The following is a 17515-nucleotide window of genomic DNA, read 5'->3' on the forward strand; positions in this document are numbered from 1 at the left end:
GGGGGGGGCAAGAAAGAAAACAAAAAATTAGAAACAAAACAGAAACAAAAAAAGAAATCATAATGGCAATTCTGAAATATTTAGAAATGATTAAAATGATACATATTAAAACTTGTAGGACACAGCTTAAATTTTTTTTTTTTAATTTTTTAAATGTTTATTTATCTTTGAGAGAGAGAGACAGAGACAGAACACTAGCAGAAAATGGGCAGAGAGAGAGAGGGAGACACAGAGTCTGAAGCAGCCTCTAGGCTCTGAGCTGTCAGCACAGAGCCTGACGCAGGGCCTGAACCCTCAAACTGTGAGATCATGACCTGAGCTGAAGTTGGATGCTCAACCAGCTGAGCCACCCAGGCACCCTGAATGTTTTTTAAATCTAATTTTATTAGCCAAGTGTCCAATTCAGGAAGTTTATAAAAATAATCAGATTATACACTGTATACAAGGAAGAAAACAAGTACAGAAATTAAAGGCATAGAAAATACAGTACATTTCACACAAACTCAAAGCTGGCAATTTGAAAAATGTATTAAATAGGCAAATCCATGGTAAGTTGAATCAGAAAAAAAGAGATGGTATCAATATATGGTTTTGGAATGAAATGGGGAACAACAGACATTAAAAAGCTAAAAAGACAGTTCTATGAACAATATTTTATGGTAATATATTTGAAATTAGGTAAAAGAATTTCCTAGAAAATATAACTTGCCAGAGAAAATTTTAAATAACCTTTAACCAGTAAAAGAAATAGAATTCGTTTTAAAATAAAATGAACAAAATCCCTTCCTCCCAAACAACAGTGGCAGCAATAATAAAAGTAACAGCAGCAGAACACAAACCAACCACAAAAGAACTTAAACTGAACATCAGGAGATAACTCCTAATCATTTAAGTAGCATACAATTCAAATGTCAAGTACACCTTTCTAGATTATAGAAAAGGAAGAAATGCTCCACAGTTCACTTTATGAGTGGAATATAATCTTCATAGAGAAACTAGACAAAGCCAAGCAAGTTAGAAGTGTCATAGGCTAATTTAGTCTAAAGTTTTAATCATATCACATAAATTCAATATAAAATAATAACATTTGGAAGGGTGTAAACTATTTATAATGAGCAAATTGGCTTTATTTTAGGAATATAAGAATGGATAAACATTAGAGAATCTTAGAGACTAAGATATTTGTGTAAATTAACAGATCAAAGAAAAAAGTATCAGTAGATGTAGAAAAAGACAATTTGATAAAATTTAGTGTAATTTATGATCAAAACCTTTTAGCAAAGTGATAAGGATATGACCCACAAAAGACTCAATGATAGAGAACAAACTAAGGGTTGATGGAGGGAGGTGAGTGGGAGATGGCCTAGGTGTCTGTATTAAGTAGGTCACTTGTCATGAGCACTGGGTGTTGTATGTAAGTGATGAATCATTGAATTCTACTTCTGAAACCAATATTGCACTTCATGTTAACTAAAATATAAAAAATAAATTTTAAAAGTGGTAAGAATATGTATGATACTATACATATGGTACATGCTGAAGAATTTTCTTTGGAGTTAGGAACACTTATTTACTCAGGAAAAAGGGAACTGTGCCATTTCTAATCTGCATCAATTAAGTGTCTTTAGTGGAGTAAAATGAGATAAATAAAAGGATTAAAAAGAAGAAATAAACTGAAATTATTTGCAGATTATATGATTGCCTGTGTAGAAAACACAAAACTGTATAGATAACTTTCTAAAACAAATAAAATTCTGCAAGGTTGCTAGATATAAGATCAATATATTAAAGGCTGTTGGTATAATTTTATAAATTTGTAGCTTTAACAAAGACTTGAACTGTTTAGAAATTTCACAAAAATGTGGACGATTATGCTGAAAATCATTGTAATTCAGGAAAAAGTATAAAAGAAGACTTAGATATTCTGCATGATTTGTTATGTTTATGGGTGGGAAACTCAGTATCATCATAATTCCAGTTTTATGCCTACTAATAGATAATCCAGTCAAAACAGAAAGTTTGAATGTGTGTTGTGTGTGTGTGTGTGGGGGGGGGGTAATTTGACTAACTGATTCTAAAATTCACATTGAAGAGTAAATGGCCCATAATAACTAATTTTGAAGAATAGAATAGTGGGGACTTACTCTACCACCTAGTATTAAGACACTGTTTCCATATCCCTTTGACTATAATCAGGCAGTAGTAGGCAACGGGACATATGGAAGTAATGGAGAGTTTACAAATAGATGCATAGTTACGTAGAAACTTCAAAGTGTGGGTATTATAGGTCATTGAAGGGAATATGTACTGTTTATTTAATGATTGGTTTTAGGACAATTGAAAATCCATATGGGAAATAATTATTTAATACCATACATAAAAGTAAGAGGTAGAATAAAGATACAAATCTGAAAAACAGATCTTTAAATTTTTATTTGAAAATATAAAGCAACATCTTAACCTCATTGTAGAAGAAATTTTTTTAAGAAAGATACAGCGAGCACAAGCCAAATAGGAAAGTATTGATAGATTTGGTTACATTAAGTTTAAAAACTTCCCTATGCTCTAAGGTACTATAAACATTGTGAAAAGACAATATAGACTAAGATATGTTATACATACAGTTGACAAAGTTTTAGTGTGTAGAATTTTAGAGAAACTCTACAAATAAATAAGGATAAAACAGCCCATTTAAAAAATGGCAGAGCTAGAATTTACAGAAAATGTCTAATATGCACAAAGAAGCATGTACAAGACATACAGTTTAAAGTCTATGAATAGGAGAATGAGTAAGCTGTAGTGTATTATGTAGTAAAATACCTAATGGCATTTAGAAATGAAAGAAGTAATTCAGTAGAAGCATCAATAGATGTAAATCTAAAAATATGCTGAATGTGAGTTTTAGGATATCTACAGTGTACCTGTTTTCTGTAAGATGTTTAAACTGGACTAGCAATTTTCTTTCAGATCTTTGGTCTTGATTGTTTCTGTCATTGCCAGAATCTCTTAGAAACATGTTTTCTTAAGATGTTTTTTTCTTCTGCCTTTTTCTTTTCATATTTTACTGTTTGTTTTGTTTGCTGTATCCTTGGCCTTACCTGTGGTCTGAGATGTCCTTGAGTAAGTTTGCTGTCCCATAGGTGCCCCAAACTCTTTTGTCTTTCCCCACCTATGGGCCCCCTATTCCTGTTCACATTAGAACCCAGCTCATTTTCTTATGACGTGTTCTTCTGGACCTGAGGTAAAACAGCCTGTGTTTGTACTCAGCTGAACTGATTTGACTTCGGGACTAGATGTAGAATGACTATCTCCTCTCCTATCTAATAAAAATTTGTTGACCGTTTCTGTGTGGTTTACTTCATGCTGTGAATGAAATAGGAAGAGAATGTAATTTTCCTTTCTTGGAAGGGATCTTATGATCTAGTAGACTAGTCAGTCTTAAAAGAAGAAAAATGTCTTTGCCTTCTCTTTTATTCGAATTGAGTTTTAGATAGTCTTCTCATTTATGTACTCAGGAGCAGCTTTTTGAATACAGGTAATATTTTGTTTTTCATAATTAGAGATATATAATATATATAATATAATATAATATAATATAATATAATATATAATATAGGGTTTTTTTTTATGTTTTTCAGAATTTAAACAAACAAGCCTATGATTTGGCAAAGGCTTTACTGAAGAGGACAGCTCAAGCTATTGAACCGTATATTACCAATGTAAGTTTTTCTTGTAATTGGTTGTCAGATGGATTAGCCAAAATTTTAAAGATAGCTAGAGGCAAAATTTTGGCAGGTAATATTACATAATTTTAAATTTCATGTTGTTTTAATTATTAAATAATATATTTTCTTTCTCCTTCTTATTTAAAATTATTCTTGCTTAATATTTTATGGGTGGTTAGCTCCCCTCTTGTTTGTTCATTCATTTACTTCTTTCAAGTTGCCTAGAACTAGAACATCTTTAATTTTGGTTAGCAAGATACACTTTTTATTTCTAATATTACAAGCAGAGCTAAATGTTAGATAAAATATATAGAACTTCTCATTATTCAGGGAAGTTAGAGCTTTTTGAAGATTAAATTGATTGTACAAGAAGTAGATATGAACTAATACCAAGACCTTAAAGTTGAAGGCACATATTAATGGCAGCGATTTGGTACAGTTGCCTATCTTGCTATTCCTGGGGTAGATTTAAAATACAACTACCTTTTTTGAAAAAGAGGAGGAATTGAGATGAAATGAGCCCTTTCAGTATCATCCCAAATCTGCTTGACCGTCTTGTAGCTGTTTTCAGAAGAAATGTGTTTTAGCTAATAAGTTATTGTAAGTTTTATTTTTCTCTCCTTAGTACTCTTGAGTTGCACCACTGTAGATACATTCTGTGTGAATGGTGCCTCCTGGAACAAATGTAGAACACAGTGTTAGTGTTGGCCTCTGGAATTTATGTAGCAGTTCTCTCTACTTTCCACTTTCGCTTACCTCCAAATATGTAAATGTTATAAATCAGTCTTCTTGAAAAGAGTGAGAAAGTCATTTATAATCACTTATGTACTTAATTTTCCTGAAGTTTATTGAAGGGGCATATTTCCTATAGTATACAAAAATTGAAGTCTATATATAAAATACATGATGAAAAAATGTGCTTTGACTAGTAACAAACTTTATAAAATAGTATCTTGGTAAATCTCAGTTTTTGTTTCTGACTTACTTATAGCCTTAAATAATTCTAAGCACATGATGATTTGGAAAAATGTATTTGATTTGTAAGGAAATTGTTTTGGAGGGTGAATTTTCACAGCTTGGACAATCAAATTGTGTAATCTATCTTAATAGCTCGAAATTGGCAGAGACTTTAAATAATGATATCTGCAGGTTTTATGAATCTTGGGTGTTGGCTGGAGTAAATTGGTTGGATTGAGTGGGTTGAGTTTTGTTTTGTTTTGTTTTGTTTTGTTTTGTTTTGTTTTTTCATTATTGACCTAGTGGCATTTGAAGTGTTTAGACCCAGACTTATGCATTCTGTGATTAATTAGCCTTCCCTTTCCTTTGATTCGAGTGTATCTGAATGACTATCTCCGTGGCCCTTTAGATATACTAGGTGAGCTCCTCCTGGTGGTCATTTATTTAAACTGATATTGCCAACCCAGATGTTTCCTAGGGGAACACATATTTTTTTGGTGCCTTTTTTCTGGTTCATTATACTATTGTCTCAACATATGTATGTGTTTGAAAATATTTATAATTAGAGCTAAAAGAAAAAGGACCAGAGAAATACTTTTAGCAATCTCAGGTAAATCAAGGTAAAAACATTTCCTTATCACTAATACCTTATATTAATTTTTTGTTCTTAGTAGTTCTTGCCTGCAGAAGTAGAACTGCCCTCTTGTATCTTTATCAGAAGCTGGGGGAGGAGAGGCACAAGATTAGTAGAATGGTCTGAGCAGACTTTCAATTATATGTTTATTCCCAATACTTTGTTCATTGTTTTATCTCATTTTCTTGTTCTTTGCTTTATTTGAGGGTTAGCTAAGAAGTCATTGAGAATCGCTTTTTTTCCCTCGTTTAATCTTACACATCTTATTTTTCTACCTCAAACCTATACAGTTAACATTTAAAATTACTTTCTAGTGAACTTAATTGTTTTGTAGTAGGATGAAATGAATTACACTATTAAAATAATTCTCAGCCTTTTTGGACTTGTACATGTAGTAGCCATTATTCATTTATCTTTCTAGTGGAGAATTAGCAAGCAAAAAGAGAGGTAGGATACTGAGGTAATAATAACCCCATTTCTATCTCTTTTTTGCTTATGTTGTTTTCACTATCATGGATATCCTATAGACACATTCACGTTCTTAATAATTAGTGATTCTTAGATATATAGAACTTGAATGACTGTGGTGGTGTAGATTATGTTTTAAATATAAAATTTGTCACTTGACAACTCAAAACAAACTAAAAAGTATTAAGTAATTTTTAAAAAGGTAAAACAGTATCAAAAACAAAAAGTACAGGGTACACTGTACAGTAACAAATCAAAAAATTTTCTGCATGGATCACTTCTTGGTAATTTTAGTTTTCATTAGAACGTTTTAATTACAAGTTTCAAGTTGCTTAATCTTGCTAGCCTCGGTATTTGCATCTGTAAGATGGGGTTAATAAAATGCTTGGAGTGATTGTAGAGAATGTGTTGTTTAATGTGAAAGCACTTTCGTAAGTAAAATTGACCATTAAACTTAAGGTAGAATTTCTTGCTGACCTGTAACTTACCCATACTCCTTTCATTAGGAGGCAGTTGTTACAAAATAAATTTGTAGTGGGAAAATCAGTTACCTGTTTATAAATAAAAGACTAATGTATTTTGGAAGGAAATACTTTAATCAAACCTCTATCTGCCTCTTCCACTATAAGTCCTTAGGGAGAACATGGATTGTTTTACTTATATTATACTACCTGCTGCATATTATTCATTTGCTAAATGTGTACTGGGTACCTACTCTGTCAGGCACTATGGCAAGCTCTTCCTATACAGTAGAGAAGACTGACTTGGCCCTTGCCTTTATGGAGATTATAAATGTTAAATAATTGTTATTGATGAAATTTATAAGAAGTTAACCCAGGGAGTGATTTTTTGTTTTTTTTTAATTTTCAAGTGAGTTTTCTCCAGACTGATGAAGAAGACCATTAGATCATGTGACAAGGTGGCCAGATTGGAAAGGATTATTGTGTTTTTGTTAAGGAAAGGTTAGATTTACTGTTTTTAAACAGGAGAAAATTTGTGAATGAAAACAAAGCCATTTTATTTTCAGCCTGAATGAGAATTTAACCTCAGAGGTCATGAAATTCTTTTCCCACAATATTGATAAACCAGGACAACAAACAAGTTACTTTAAAAACGAGTAAAGAAAGAATGGTAAAATAGAATTTGTCCCCCCCCCCCCCCCCACACACACACAGCATGGATACTTAGTTTGTACAGGCTCACAGACATAACAAACTTCATTTAAGAATAACCTGAACAGTATGGAGCCTGCTTGGGATTCTCTTTCTCTCCTCTCTCTCTGACCCTCCCCCTGCTTGCGTGCTCTCTCTCTCTTCCACTCTCTCAAAGTAGTTAAATAAACTTAAAAAAAAAAAAAAAAAGATGAACCTGAGTTAGGGACACCTGGGTGACTCAGTTGGTTAAGTGTTCGAATCTTGATTTTGGCTCAGGTCATGATCTGACCATCATGAGTTGGGTCCCCATGTTGGGCTCTGCACTGGGTGTAGAGCCTGCTTGGGATAATACCCCCCCGCCATTGTTCCTCCCCAGCTCATGCACATGCCTGCTGTCTCGCTCTCTCTCAATACCTGACTTAAAGTAAACAGAAAAGACGTAGAAATGTGAAGTCTTGAACTTTGTACTATCCATATAGAAAACCTATTTAAGCCAGGTTGTGTTGACTGTAACTGAGAGAAGAGATCAGGGCTTATGTGTTATAAAAAATCCTTAAACTACTTCTTCAAGGAGACAGAATATCCTGTTGAGAATGTGTGGTATATTCTCTGGCTTAATTTCTTACAAATTTGGAAGACTTTAAATAGAAAGGAACTGGACCATTATGCTATGTATCTTTACCAGTTTTGGTAGTAATATGGTAAATGATCTGAATGTGGAAACCACTTATAGCTGGTTCCTTATAGAAATAAAGTTGTTCAAATTTGGATTTTCGGTGTGTGTGTGTTGTGTACTTTTAATTGGATTTTCAGTAGTGCTGTAAACCTTGTACATATGCACACACATTTCATCAGAATATAAAAGAAGACAAAAAAGAATAGAAAGAGGTGGTTTTGCTGAGAGCTTTCCCCCAAGGTCGGGAACAGGACTGGGATGTCTGCTCTTGCCACTGTTATTCAAGGTAGTGTTGGAAGTCTTAGCCTCAGCAGTCAGATAACACAAAGGAATAAGAGGCATTCAGATTGGCAAGGCGAAGTCAAACTTTCACTGTTCGCAGGTGACATGATACTCTATATGGAAAACCCAAAAGATTCCACCAAAAAGCTGCTGGAACTGATCCATGCATTCAGCAGAGTTGCAGAATATAAAATCAATGCACAGAAATTGGTTGCATTCCTATACACCAATAATGAAACAACAGAAAGAGAAATCAAGGAATCGATCCCATTTACGGTTACACCCAAAACCATGAAATACCTAGAAATAAACCTAACCAAAGAGGTGAAAAATCTATACACTGAAAACTATAGAAAGCTTATGAAAGAAATTGAAGACACAAAAAAAGTGGAAAAATATTCCATGCTCCTGGATTAGAAGAACAAATATTGTAAAAATGTCGATACTACCCAAAGTAATCTACATATTCAATGCAATCCCTATCAAAATAACACCAGCATTCTTCACAAAGCTAGAACAAACAATCCTAAAATTTGTATGGAACCAGAAAAGACCCTGGATAGCCAAAACAATCCTGAAAAAGAAAACCAAAGCAGGAGGCATCACAATCCCAGACTTCAAGATGTATTACAAAGCTGTAATCATCAAGACAGTATGGTACTGGCACAAAAGCAATCAGTGGAACAGAATAGGGAACCCAGAAATGGACCCACAAACGTAAGGCCAACTAATCTTTGACAAAGCAGGAAAGAACATCCAATGGAAAAAAGTCTCTTCAGCAAGTGGTGCTGGGAAAACTGGACAGCGACATGCAAAAGAATGAACCTGCACCGCTTTCTTACACCATACCCAAAAATAAACTCAAAGTGGATGAAAGACCTAAATGTAAGACAGGAAGCCATCAAAGTCCTCGAGGAGAAAGCAGGCAAAAACCTCTTTGATCTTGGCCGCAGCAACTTCTTACTCAACACGTCTTTGGAGGCAAGGGAAACAAACGCAAAAATGAACTCTTAGGACCTCATCAAAATAAAAAGCTTCTGTACAGTGAAGGAAATAATCAGAAAAACCAAAAGGCGATCGATGGAATGGGAGAAGATATTTGCAAATGACACAACAGATGAAGGATTAGTATCCAAAATCTATAAAGAACTTACAACACCCCAAAAACAATCCAGTGAAGAAATGGGCAAAAGACACAAATAGACACTTCTTCAAGAAGACATCCAATCCACATGACGGACTGACACATGAAAAAATGCTCAACATCACTCATCATCAGGGGAATACAAATTAAAACCACAATGAGATACCACCTCACACCTGTCAGAATGACTAAAATTAACAACTCCAGCAACAACAGATACTGGTGAGGATGTGGAGAAAGAGGATCTCTTTTCCACTGCTGGTAGGAATGCAAACTGATGCAGCCACTCTGGAAACAGTATGGAGGTTCCTCAAAAAATTAAAAATAGAACTACCCTACAACCTAGCAATTGCACTACTAGGTATTTATCGAAGGGATACAGGTGTGCTATTTCAAAGGGGTAGTGTACCCCAGTGTTTGTAGCAGTGCTGTTGACAATAGCCAAAGTATGGAAAGAGCCCAAATGTCCATTGATAGATGAATGGATAAAGAAGATGTGATATATACACATACATACATACAATGGAGTATTACTCAGCAATAAAAAAAAAATGAACTCTTGCCATTTGCAACTACATAGTTGGAACTAGAGGGTATTATGCTAAGCAAAATTAGAGAAAGACAAATATCATATGAGTTTACTTATATGAAGACTTTAAGATACAAAACAAATGAACATTGGGGAAGGGAAGCAAAAATAAGAACAGGGAGGGGGACAAAACATAAGAGACTCTTAAATAGAACATAGAGTTGCTGGAGGGGTTTTGAGGGGGATGGGCTAAATGGGTAAGGAGCATTAAGGAAGACACTTGTTGGGATGAGCACTGGGTGTTATATGTAGGGGATGAATCCCTGGAATCTACTCCTGAAATCATTGTTGCACTATATGCTAACTAACTTGGATGTAAATTAAATAAATAAATAAAATACAAAGGAAAAAAGAGGTTGTTTGGGGGCGCCTGGGTGGTTAAGTGCCCAACTTTGGCTCAGGTCATGATCTCACAGTATGTGGATTCAAGCCTCACGTCGGGCTGTGTGCTGACAGCTCAGAGCCTGGGGCCTAGTTCAGATTCTGTGTCTCCCTCTCTGTCTGCCCTTGTTCCGCTTGCGCTCTGTCTTTCTCTCAAAAGTAAACAAAAAGGTTGTTTTGCATTATAAATATAAAATTGTATGTTTTAAAAATGGAATTGGCTCCTTCTGTGAAGATACAAGGCTTTTTCTTCAGTGTTCTTCCATACATGCCAAGGTGATGTGATCTCTTGACTTTAAGAAATTTACCTAGTAGGGAAATTAAGACATGTACACAAATATAACTGTATTACAACTTAAAATATAGTAAGTACCATAATGAAAAATAAAGTACATATGGTAGGTAGAGTGTTGATTGATAAGCTAATTGATAAATTAGTACAAGTTATCTTTTGTTGTGTACAAGGTGAATTTCATGTACAAGGTGAACTAGCCTGTAGTTTCCTACCTACTGTTAGAAAATGTTTTGATAAACCTAGTTTGATTTTGTATAAAATAATAATAAATTTAATTGAATAATAATGAAGATTTTAGAAAATTCATTTTGTCTATGCCATTTCAATTAATGATAAATTTTCTTTCTCAAAAGTTTTTTAATCAGGTTCTGATGCTTGGGAAAACATCTATCAGCGATTTGTCAGAGCATGTCTTTGACTTAATTTTGGAGCTCTATAATATTGATAGTCATTTGCTGCTCTCAGTTTTACCCCAGCTTGAATTTAAATTAAAGGTAACTATTCTAAAAGGGATATGGTCTGTCAGCCACATTAGCAAAGAGCATTATTTGTGGCTCTTTAATTCTTAGGATGGTTTTTAGCTGGATATTACAGATGTTGTGGTATATTACTGTTATTAATTACATGTTTGTACCTTACCTGTTTATCTCCAGTGCCCAGGGTGATGCCTAGCAGATAGCAGTTACTTAATGACTTAGGGTAGTATTTTTCTTCAGATATTTTCCAAATGAATTCTAGATTGTGACTGACTTTTCAGATCATAGCTATACATCAAGCTTGTTTTCAGGCACAGTTTATAGTGGTTCCCAAGATCCCTTGATAAGGCAATAAAAATAGTTTAGGGTCTGTTATTCACATGTTGTGAAATATTTTCCTTTTGTGCATATTCTGTTATGCTTATGTTGAAAGCTCCATTACTTTTCTCATAGTTCTCTGGGATCTGTTGGTGGCATATTGCTATCACCTTGACATTAAATTATCCCATCAAATTGAGTTCCATTTGTAGATTTGAGGAATAGTCTTTTCTCTTTCAAATTATTACAGGAAGATTAAATAAAGCTGGTTATAATGAATAATCTTTGATGAAACCTGATGTACCACCCAGAAAAGTTCTTAAATGATTTCTGTATTACAGTTCTTGTTTCTAAAGATTTTTGTCTCTTTCAAAACAAAAAAAAATAAACAGTTCATATTGGTAGTGTGAGTACCCCACAAAACCAGCAAATGATCATTCTTGGTTTATTCTAGGGTATATTTTTGGTATATTTCTCAAGTGAGCCACTTGATTCACTGGCCTCCCTGCTCTGTTTTTTCCTCATGTAGTTAGCAATTTTGATGAGGCAGAATGCAGTCATACTTTTAATTTTTGGTTGATATGATTTTCTTTAATAAAAATATTTAATACTATAAGAAATATAAGTAAGGGATTATAATCCCTGCTTTCAGCAAATTCAACATCTAGAAGAGAAAAAAAGTTCAGATTTAATAAGAGGCCAGATATTATAGGTGTCCTAAAAGATACAGACAACATACAATTGAAACAAAGGAAACAACTGCAGAAGCATACAGAGGTAGGAAGATGCTGGGTCAATTTGTGGAACACAGAGGATTATAGTTGGATAGTAACATCAAGTAAATTTAAATCATCCCTGGCTGCACATTAGAATCTTCACCCTGTGGAGCCTTAATAAACAGATGTCCAGGGATTAAATCAGACCAGTTGATCAGAATTATTGGCAATAAAATCCAGGCAGTTTTGTTTTGTTTGGTTTTGTTTTGTTTTGTTTTGTTTTAGAGCTTTAGAGGTCATTTTAATGTGCCCCAGGGTTGAAAAGTACTTATTTAGAGGAATAGTGAGAGAAATAATAGAGATGAGTTAGGTCATTATTGTGGGAGCTTCTAATGCTAGGCTTAGGCATTGTTTTGAAATTAAAAGAAAAAAAAAAGTATACAGTAACATCTGTAGCACCTTTGAGTATCAAACAAATAGTTTTTCAAGGATCTGCATAGGTTTGATGTGAGTTAGGTTTTGAATTTGATTGTGAATGGAAATGAGCCTAAATTGTAAGAAGGGCCTCTAACGTTTAGTCAGACTTTGGTATGTATTTTCATGTAGGGAGTTATTGCTTTAATGAGATGATGAGATCATTTAAGAGAACATTTAATTTTTTGAAAAGTTTGAGCATTTTTGTGTATAAGTTTTCATTTGGAGTTCATGAAAGTTTTTGTGGAATTGAGAGATGAGGAAAATCATGGGAAAATTGTCATGAATATATCTACCTGATAGTTTTAAAGCTGTCTGTGTTTTGTTTTAGAGCAATGATAATGAGGAACGCCTACAAGTTGTTAAACTACTGGCAAAAATGTTTGGGGCAAAGGATTCAGAATTGGCTTCTCAAAACAAACCACTCTGGCAGTGTTACTTGGGCAGGTATATGACTTTGGTGTCCTGTTTAAAAGTAATATATGTTTATATCTACTTTACATTATTTTAAAACACCCGTATTTAATATTTTTCTGAACTATTAAAAATTAAAGGTTTTATATTTTGAGATTTTTTTAAAAATATATGTTGAAATGTTTGAATGTTGGTAGTGATTGGCCATATTTACAGTTGCCCTTCTTTTCATCTTATTTTGCCCTTAATTTTTGAAAGATGATACATTAATTTTTTTACTTTTTTTTTTTTTTAAAGATAATACATTTATAAAGCTATCTCAAGGGGCACTTGGGTGGCTCCTGGGTTAAGCGTCTAACTTCGGCTCAGGTCATGATCTCAAGGTTTTTGGATTCGAGTCCCGCATCATGCTCTATGCTGACAGCTCAGAGCCTGGAGCCTGCTTCAGATTCTGTCTCCCTCTCTCTGCCCCCCCCCCCCAAAATAAATAAATATTAAAAAATTTAAAAAGCTATCTCAAAAGGTATTATAGTCATGAAATTAAAATGTGTTATTACATAGCAGTGATTCATTCCAACTGGAAATAAATCATGAGACATTTGTAAAGACAAGGATATCCACAGAATGAAGAAATAAATGATATGCATGTTCTTCCTCCTAACCTCCATTGTACATTTCTCATTTAAGGAAAATGATAACCTGAATTCCATATGCTTTTAATTTCCACAAACCTGAAATTGGTTGCAAAATTTTGAGTGTTTGTAGACTTCTCTTTTCTATGAGAAGAGTTCATTTCATTACATTTCTAAAAGTATCCCTGACCTTGAATATGTTAAAACCACCTCTCAAGTGCCCTGGCTGAAATGTACTTTGGCCCTGAAGTTAAAGGAGAACCCCTCCCACCCCCGCCCCTGTCCCCAAATTTTTCTCATAACAAATAATGCAATTAAGTCATAAATAGGATTTTAAAAGTCTTGTTCTTTTTTTTTTGTATTGAAATATTTGTTATAACCACTTTTCTGTCCCCTCTTAATACTAGAACTGTCGATGATGATGATAAATTTAATCTCTTTTGGCCTTATTTTTCTAATTTTTTAAATGAGGTAGAAGGTTTTATAAATTCTTAAGTGCTAAATTCATAATGTGATTTCCTGCCTCTTATGTAGCTCAGTACTATTTGACAAGGTGCATTAAATAAATAAATTTTAGCCCATTGTAATTTTGAGTTTGATTTCTAGACTTTTTCCCCTTAAACAACAATGGAAAGTTCTTGGGTAGTAGAGCAAAATATTTTATACGTTTAATTATACCAGTCAACTTAAAGTCCACTTAATGTGGTAAAACACAAATACAGTTTTTACTTACAGACATTTAATATATCTTTAAATCAGGACTTGATTTACCCAGACTTTGTGAGATTTTAGAAGGGGAAAAAAATCTTGATTAAAATTTATGTCACATTTCCATTACATTGTAATTTTTTCTTTTAATTTTAATGGCCTAAAATTGAAACTCACTGATTCTTAGCAAGTTTAAGGACCTAGACTATTTTTTTAAAGAGGTCTTATATTTATTTGTAATGGTTAAATAGCACATGTTTAATTGAAAAATGGTAAAGTACATAAGGATAGAGTACTTGGATTCAAAACACTCTGGAAACTTTACATGAGATCATAGACTGGATGTTAAAACTTTTTTGAGTGTACTTCATAGAGCATTTTTTTTCCCTAATGATAAGCTTTTATGAATAATTTGGTGCTCATTTTGAAGACCTCTTCCCCACCCCCTTTAAGATACTAAATTTGTTTCTTATAGTATAGGGTGATACATGATTTGGAAACCTTTTGGTGATACAGAATTAAGACATATGAAAATACTGAGTGGAAAATTCTTGCTTTACTTTGATGTTCTTGTTGATACTAGACAAGATTTTTTAAGAAACATCACTGTTTTGCATTCCAGGATGAACCAATGCATATAGGCTTTCAACATCAATAGTTTAGAGATGACTAGACATCACGTGCTTTATGGAGGAACAGGATGCCATCTGTGAAATAGCCTTGCTAAAACAGTGAATCTGAATATTACTGGTGTCTAGATCTAACTGTCAGCTTATAAGATTTAGGAGAGAGGGGAGCCTATTAATTTAAATCAGAAAAATGTAATGTAGCAAAATCTAAACTCTGGAAAAACACTACACACACAATCAAAAGCAGTTACTTCACCAAATAAATTATAAGGAAAAAAATTGATGGAGGAGAAATACAAGATCAAAAGATACTTAAATGACATCAATAAATGAGTTTTAGTATTTTAGAAATATATACTAAGATACTTGTTCATATAAAAATTGGCTTTAGTATTAGCGGAAATGTGATGGTTAACTGGATAGGAGTAATTTGGGCTCAGTTTTTAGAGTCATGTAAAATAATATGGGGTTTAGTGCAAGGTCTGCCACACTTTTGTGAATGTTCTATATTTAAGAAGGGATACTTTGAAGAAAGGTTTTCTTTCCAGACACAGTTTAGGATTTATATAATGTATCTATGAACTATGTACACACATATGCATATATAAACAGGCATATTGGAAAGTATAATACTTATAGGAAAAATCTTGTCCTTCTAAGTTTTGTGCTTGAGCCAAGCATGTATTGTTTATACATGTTCCTTGAAAGTACATAGTTCAGGAGATTGTGCTGGTTTAATATCGACATTCCAAAGCATTCATAAATATATAGCATATCAAAACTTCTGACTTCCACTTTGAATTACTCTACATAAATTGTTTTTTCTTTTAATTAGAGGAATAAATATAAATTGAATACAGATTAAACACATATCTGTTTCTCTTATTTTAAAGATCATTCTGTGCCTTTATATTTTTTCAGGTTTAATGACATCCATGTACCAATCCGCCTGGAATGTGTCAAGTTTGCTAGTCACTGTCTCATGAACCATCCTGATTTAGCAAAGGACTTAACAGGTACTATATACCCACAATAGCCAATATTTCTAGATGCTTGTTGGTGAAAAAAATCAGTTTCATATATATGTGTGTGTGTGTGTGTGTGTGTGTGTGTGTGTGTATAACTGATATATATGCGTGTGTATATATATATATACATATATTTGTGTGTATATATGTGTGTATATATATGTGTGTGTGTGTGTATATGTGTGTGTATATATATATGTGTGTGTGTGTGTATAGGAAAAGTATCCCCCTTTTTGGTTATTGTGTTAAATAAAGACTTTATTTGGTAAGGTCTTCTTTCAGCTCATCATCATGGAAGTTACTCTCTGAAGCTAGAAGTTTGACTCTTGTGCCACCTTAGTCTGGAAGCACCTATAAAAAGTCAGTGTTACCAGAGAGTACTAGTTCTTTAGTTTAAGAACAATTTTAAAGATATTCTAGGCATTTGGATTTGAACAGGTTTTGACTTTGATGTTCTTTACTATTCTTTAACATTTTGAGAACTGAGTTGTGAGTCATTAATTTTTAAGCTTATTAAACTATGCTAAATGGAGGTAACTTTTCTGAAATCTGTATATTTATAAGGCAGTTTAGAACTTTGCATTTTTGTAGTAATAAGAATATCATATATCTGACTATTGCTCTTTTATAAAATTTTTTAAAGTTTCTTTATTTTCGAGGTGGGGGAGGGGCAGAGAGAGAAGGAGACAAAATCCCAAACAGGCCCTGTGCTTTCAGTGCAGAGACCCAACGTGGGGCTTGAACTCACAAACCACGAGATCATGTCCTGAGCTGAAGTCCAATCTTTAACTGACTGAGCCACCCAGGTGCCCCAGTTTTTTTAAATTAGGAAATAGTTCAGAAAATAACAGATGACTATGATAGCCACTATGTCTTTTTTAGAAATGTTAGCATTTTTGCTGTATTTCCTTAAGAGATTAAAAAAAAGAAAAGAAATTGTTGATGTAGTTGAAATGCCCCTCATAAATTGTATTCTTCCTGTTTGCAGATGGTAGCCCACTCCACTAAATTTGGTCTGCATCCTGTTTGTTTTTCTATGTCACATGTGTCCATAAATTATATGCAGTATTGTTATGTGTTTTAAAAATCTTACTGAATTTGATGGTGTTGAACTTATTTTATATTTTTTATTTTCCATGCTTCTTGTTTTGTTTTCCTGTTTCCCTCTTTTCTGCTTAATTAATTTTCTTTGTTCTCATTTTTCCTTTTCCCGCCGTGGGCTTGGAAGTTAACATTCTCTTTTGTGCTTTCACTGCATAATTGATTAGTGAAGTCTAAAGTCAGAACTCTCATTTCTTTCTGAACAATCAAGGAACCTTGAAAGTTTTAACTGCACACTCTCTTCCTATCTTTCATATTATTGTTACTTTCTCTTTTTAAAACTTTACTAACTTGTAGTACATTTTTAACTGATTTTTTTAATGGTCTTTGCTTATGCTTCTTAAATCTTACTACTTCCTTCTGAGTTTCTTTTGATGAAGAAAATGATAAAGTGTATTATTAGTTCATAATATTTTTAACAATAATTTGTCATAGTCATGCTTTCAGGTTTTGCTGAATTTCTACCGGTCAGATTTGAACAGCAGATATTTCTCATTTTCATCCTTTTTGGGGGAGATGCCCTGCCTTGAACCCTCTATTTACCCACTCACTTCTGAATTTGGACTGATTGTTCTTTAAGCTTCTGCTTTGTAGTATTGATCTTTAGATGATCCTTTCTTCCTCTCACTTTTGTCTTTTCCCTCTCTTTCGTCCTTTCTTTTCCTTTTCCTTTTCCTTTTCCTTTTCCTTTTCCTTTTCCTTTTCCTTTTCCTT

At 33.4% G+C, this 17515-nt stretch overlaps 1 protein-coding gene across 1 annotated transcript in view; it reads left to right on the top strand.

Annotated features, from left to right (window-relative positions):
- Positions 1 to 17515, top strand: part of PDS5B (PDS5 cohesin associated factor B) — a 191722-nt gene that overhangs the window by 77294 nt on the left and 96913 nt on the right. The window contains 4 exon segments of the mRNA XM_049646779.1: positions 3639 to 3719; positions 10659 to 10799; positions 12621 to 12736; positions 15594 to 15688. Coding sequence (XP_049502736.1) covers positions 3639 to 3719; positions 10659 to 10799; positions 12621 to 12736; positions 15594 to 15688 — 433 coding nt within the window.

Source organism: Panthera uncia, assembly GCF_023721935.1.
Source record: "Panthera uncia isolate 11264 chromosome A1 unlocalized genomic scaffold, Puncia_PCG_1.0 HiC_scaffold_16, whole genome shotgun sequence".
Classification (NCBI taxonomy): domain Eukaryota; kingdom Metazoa; phylum Chordata; class Mammalia; order Carnivora; family Felidae; genus Panthera; species Panthera uncia.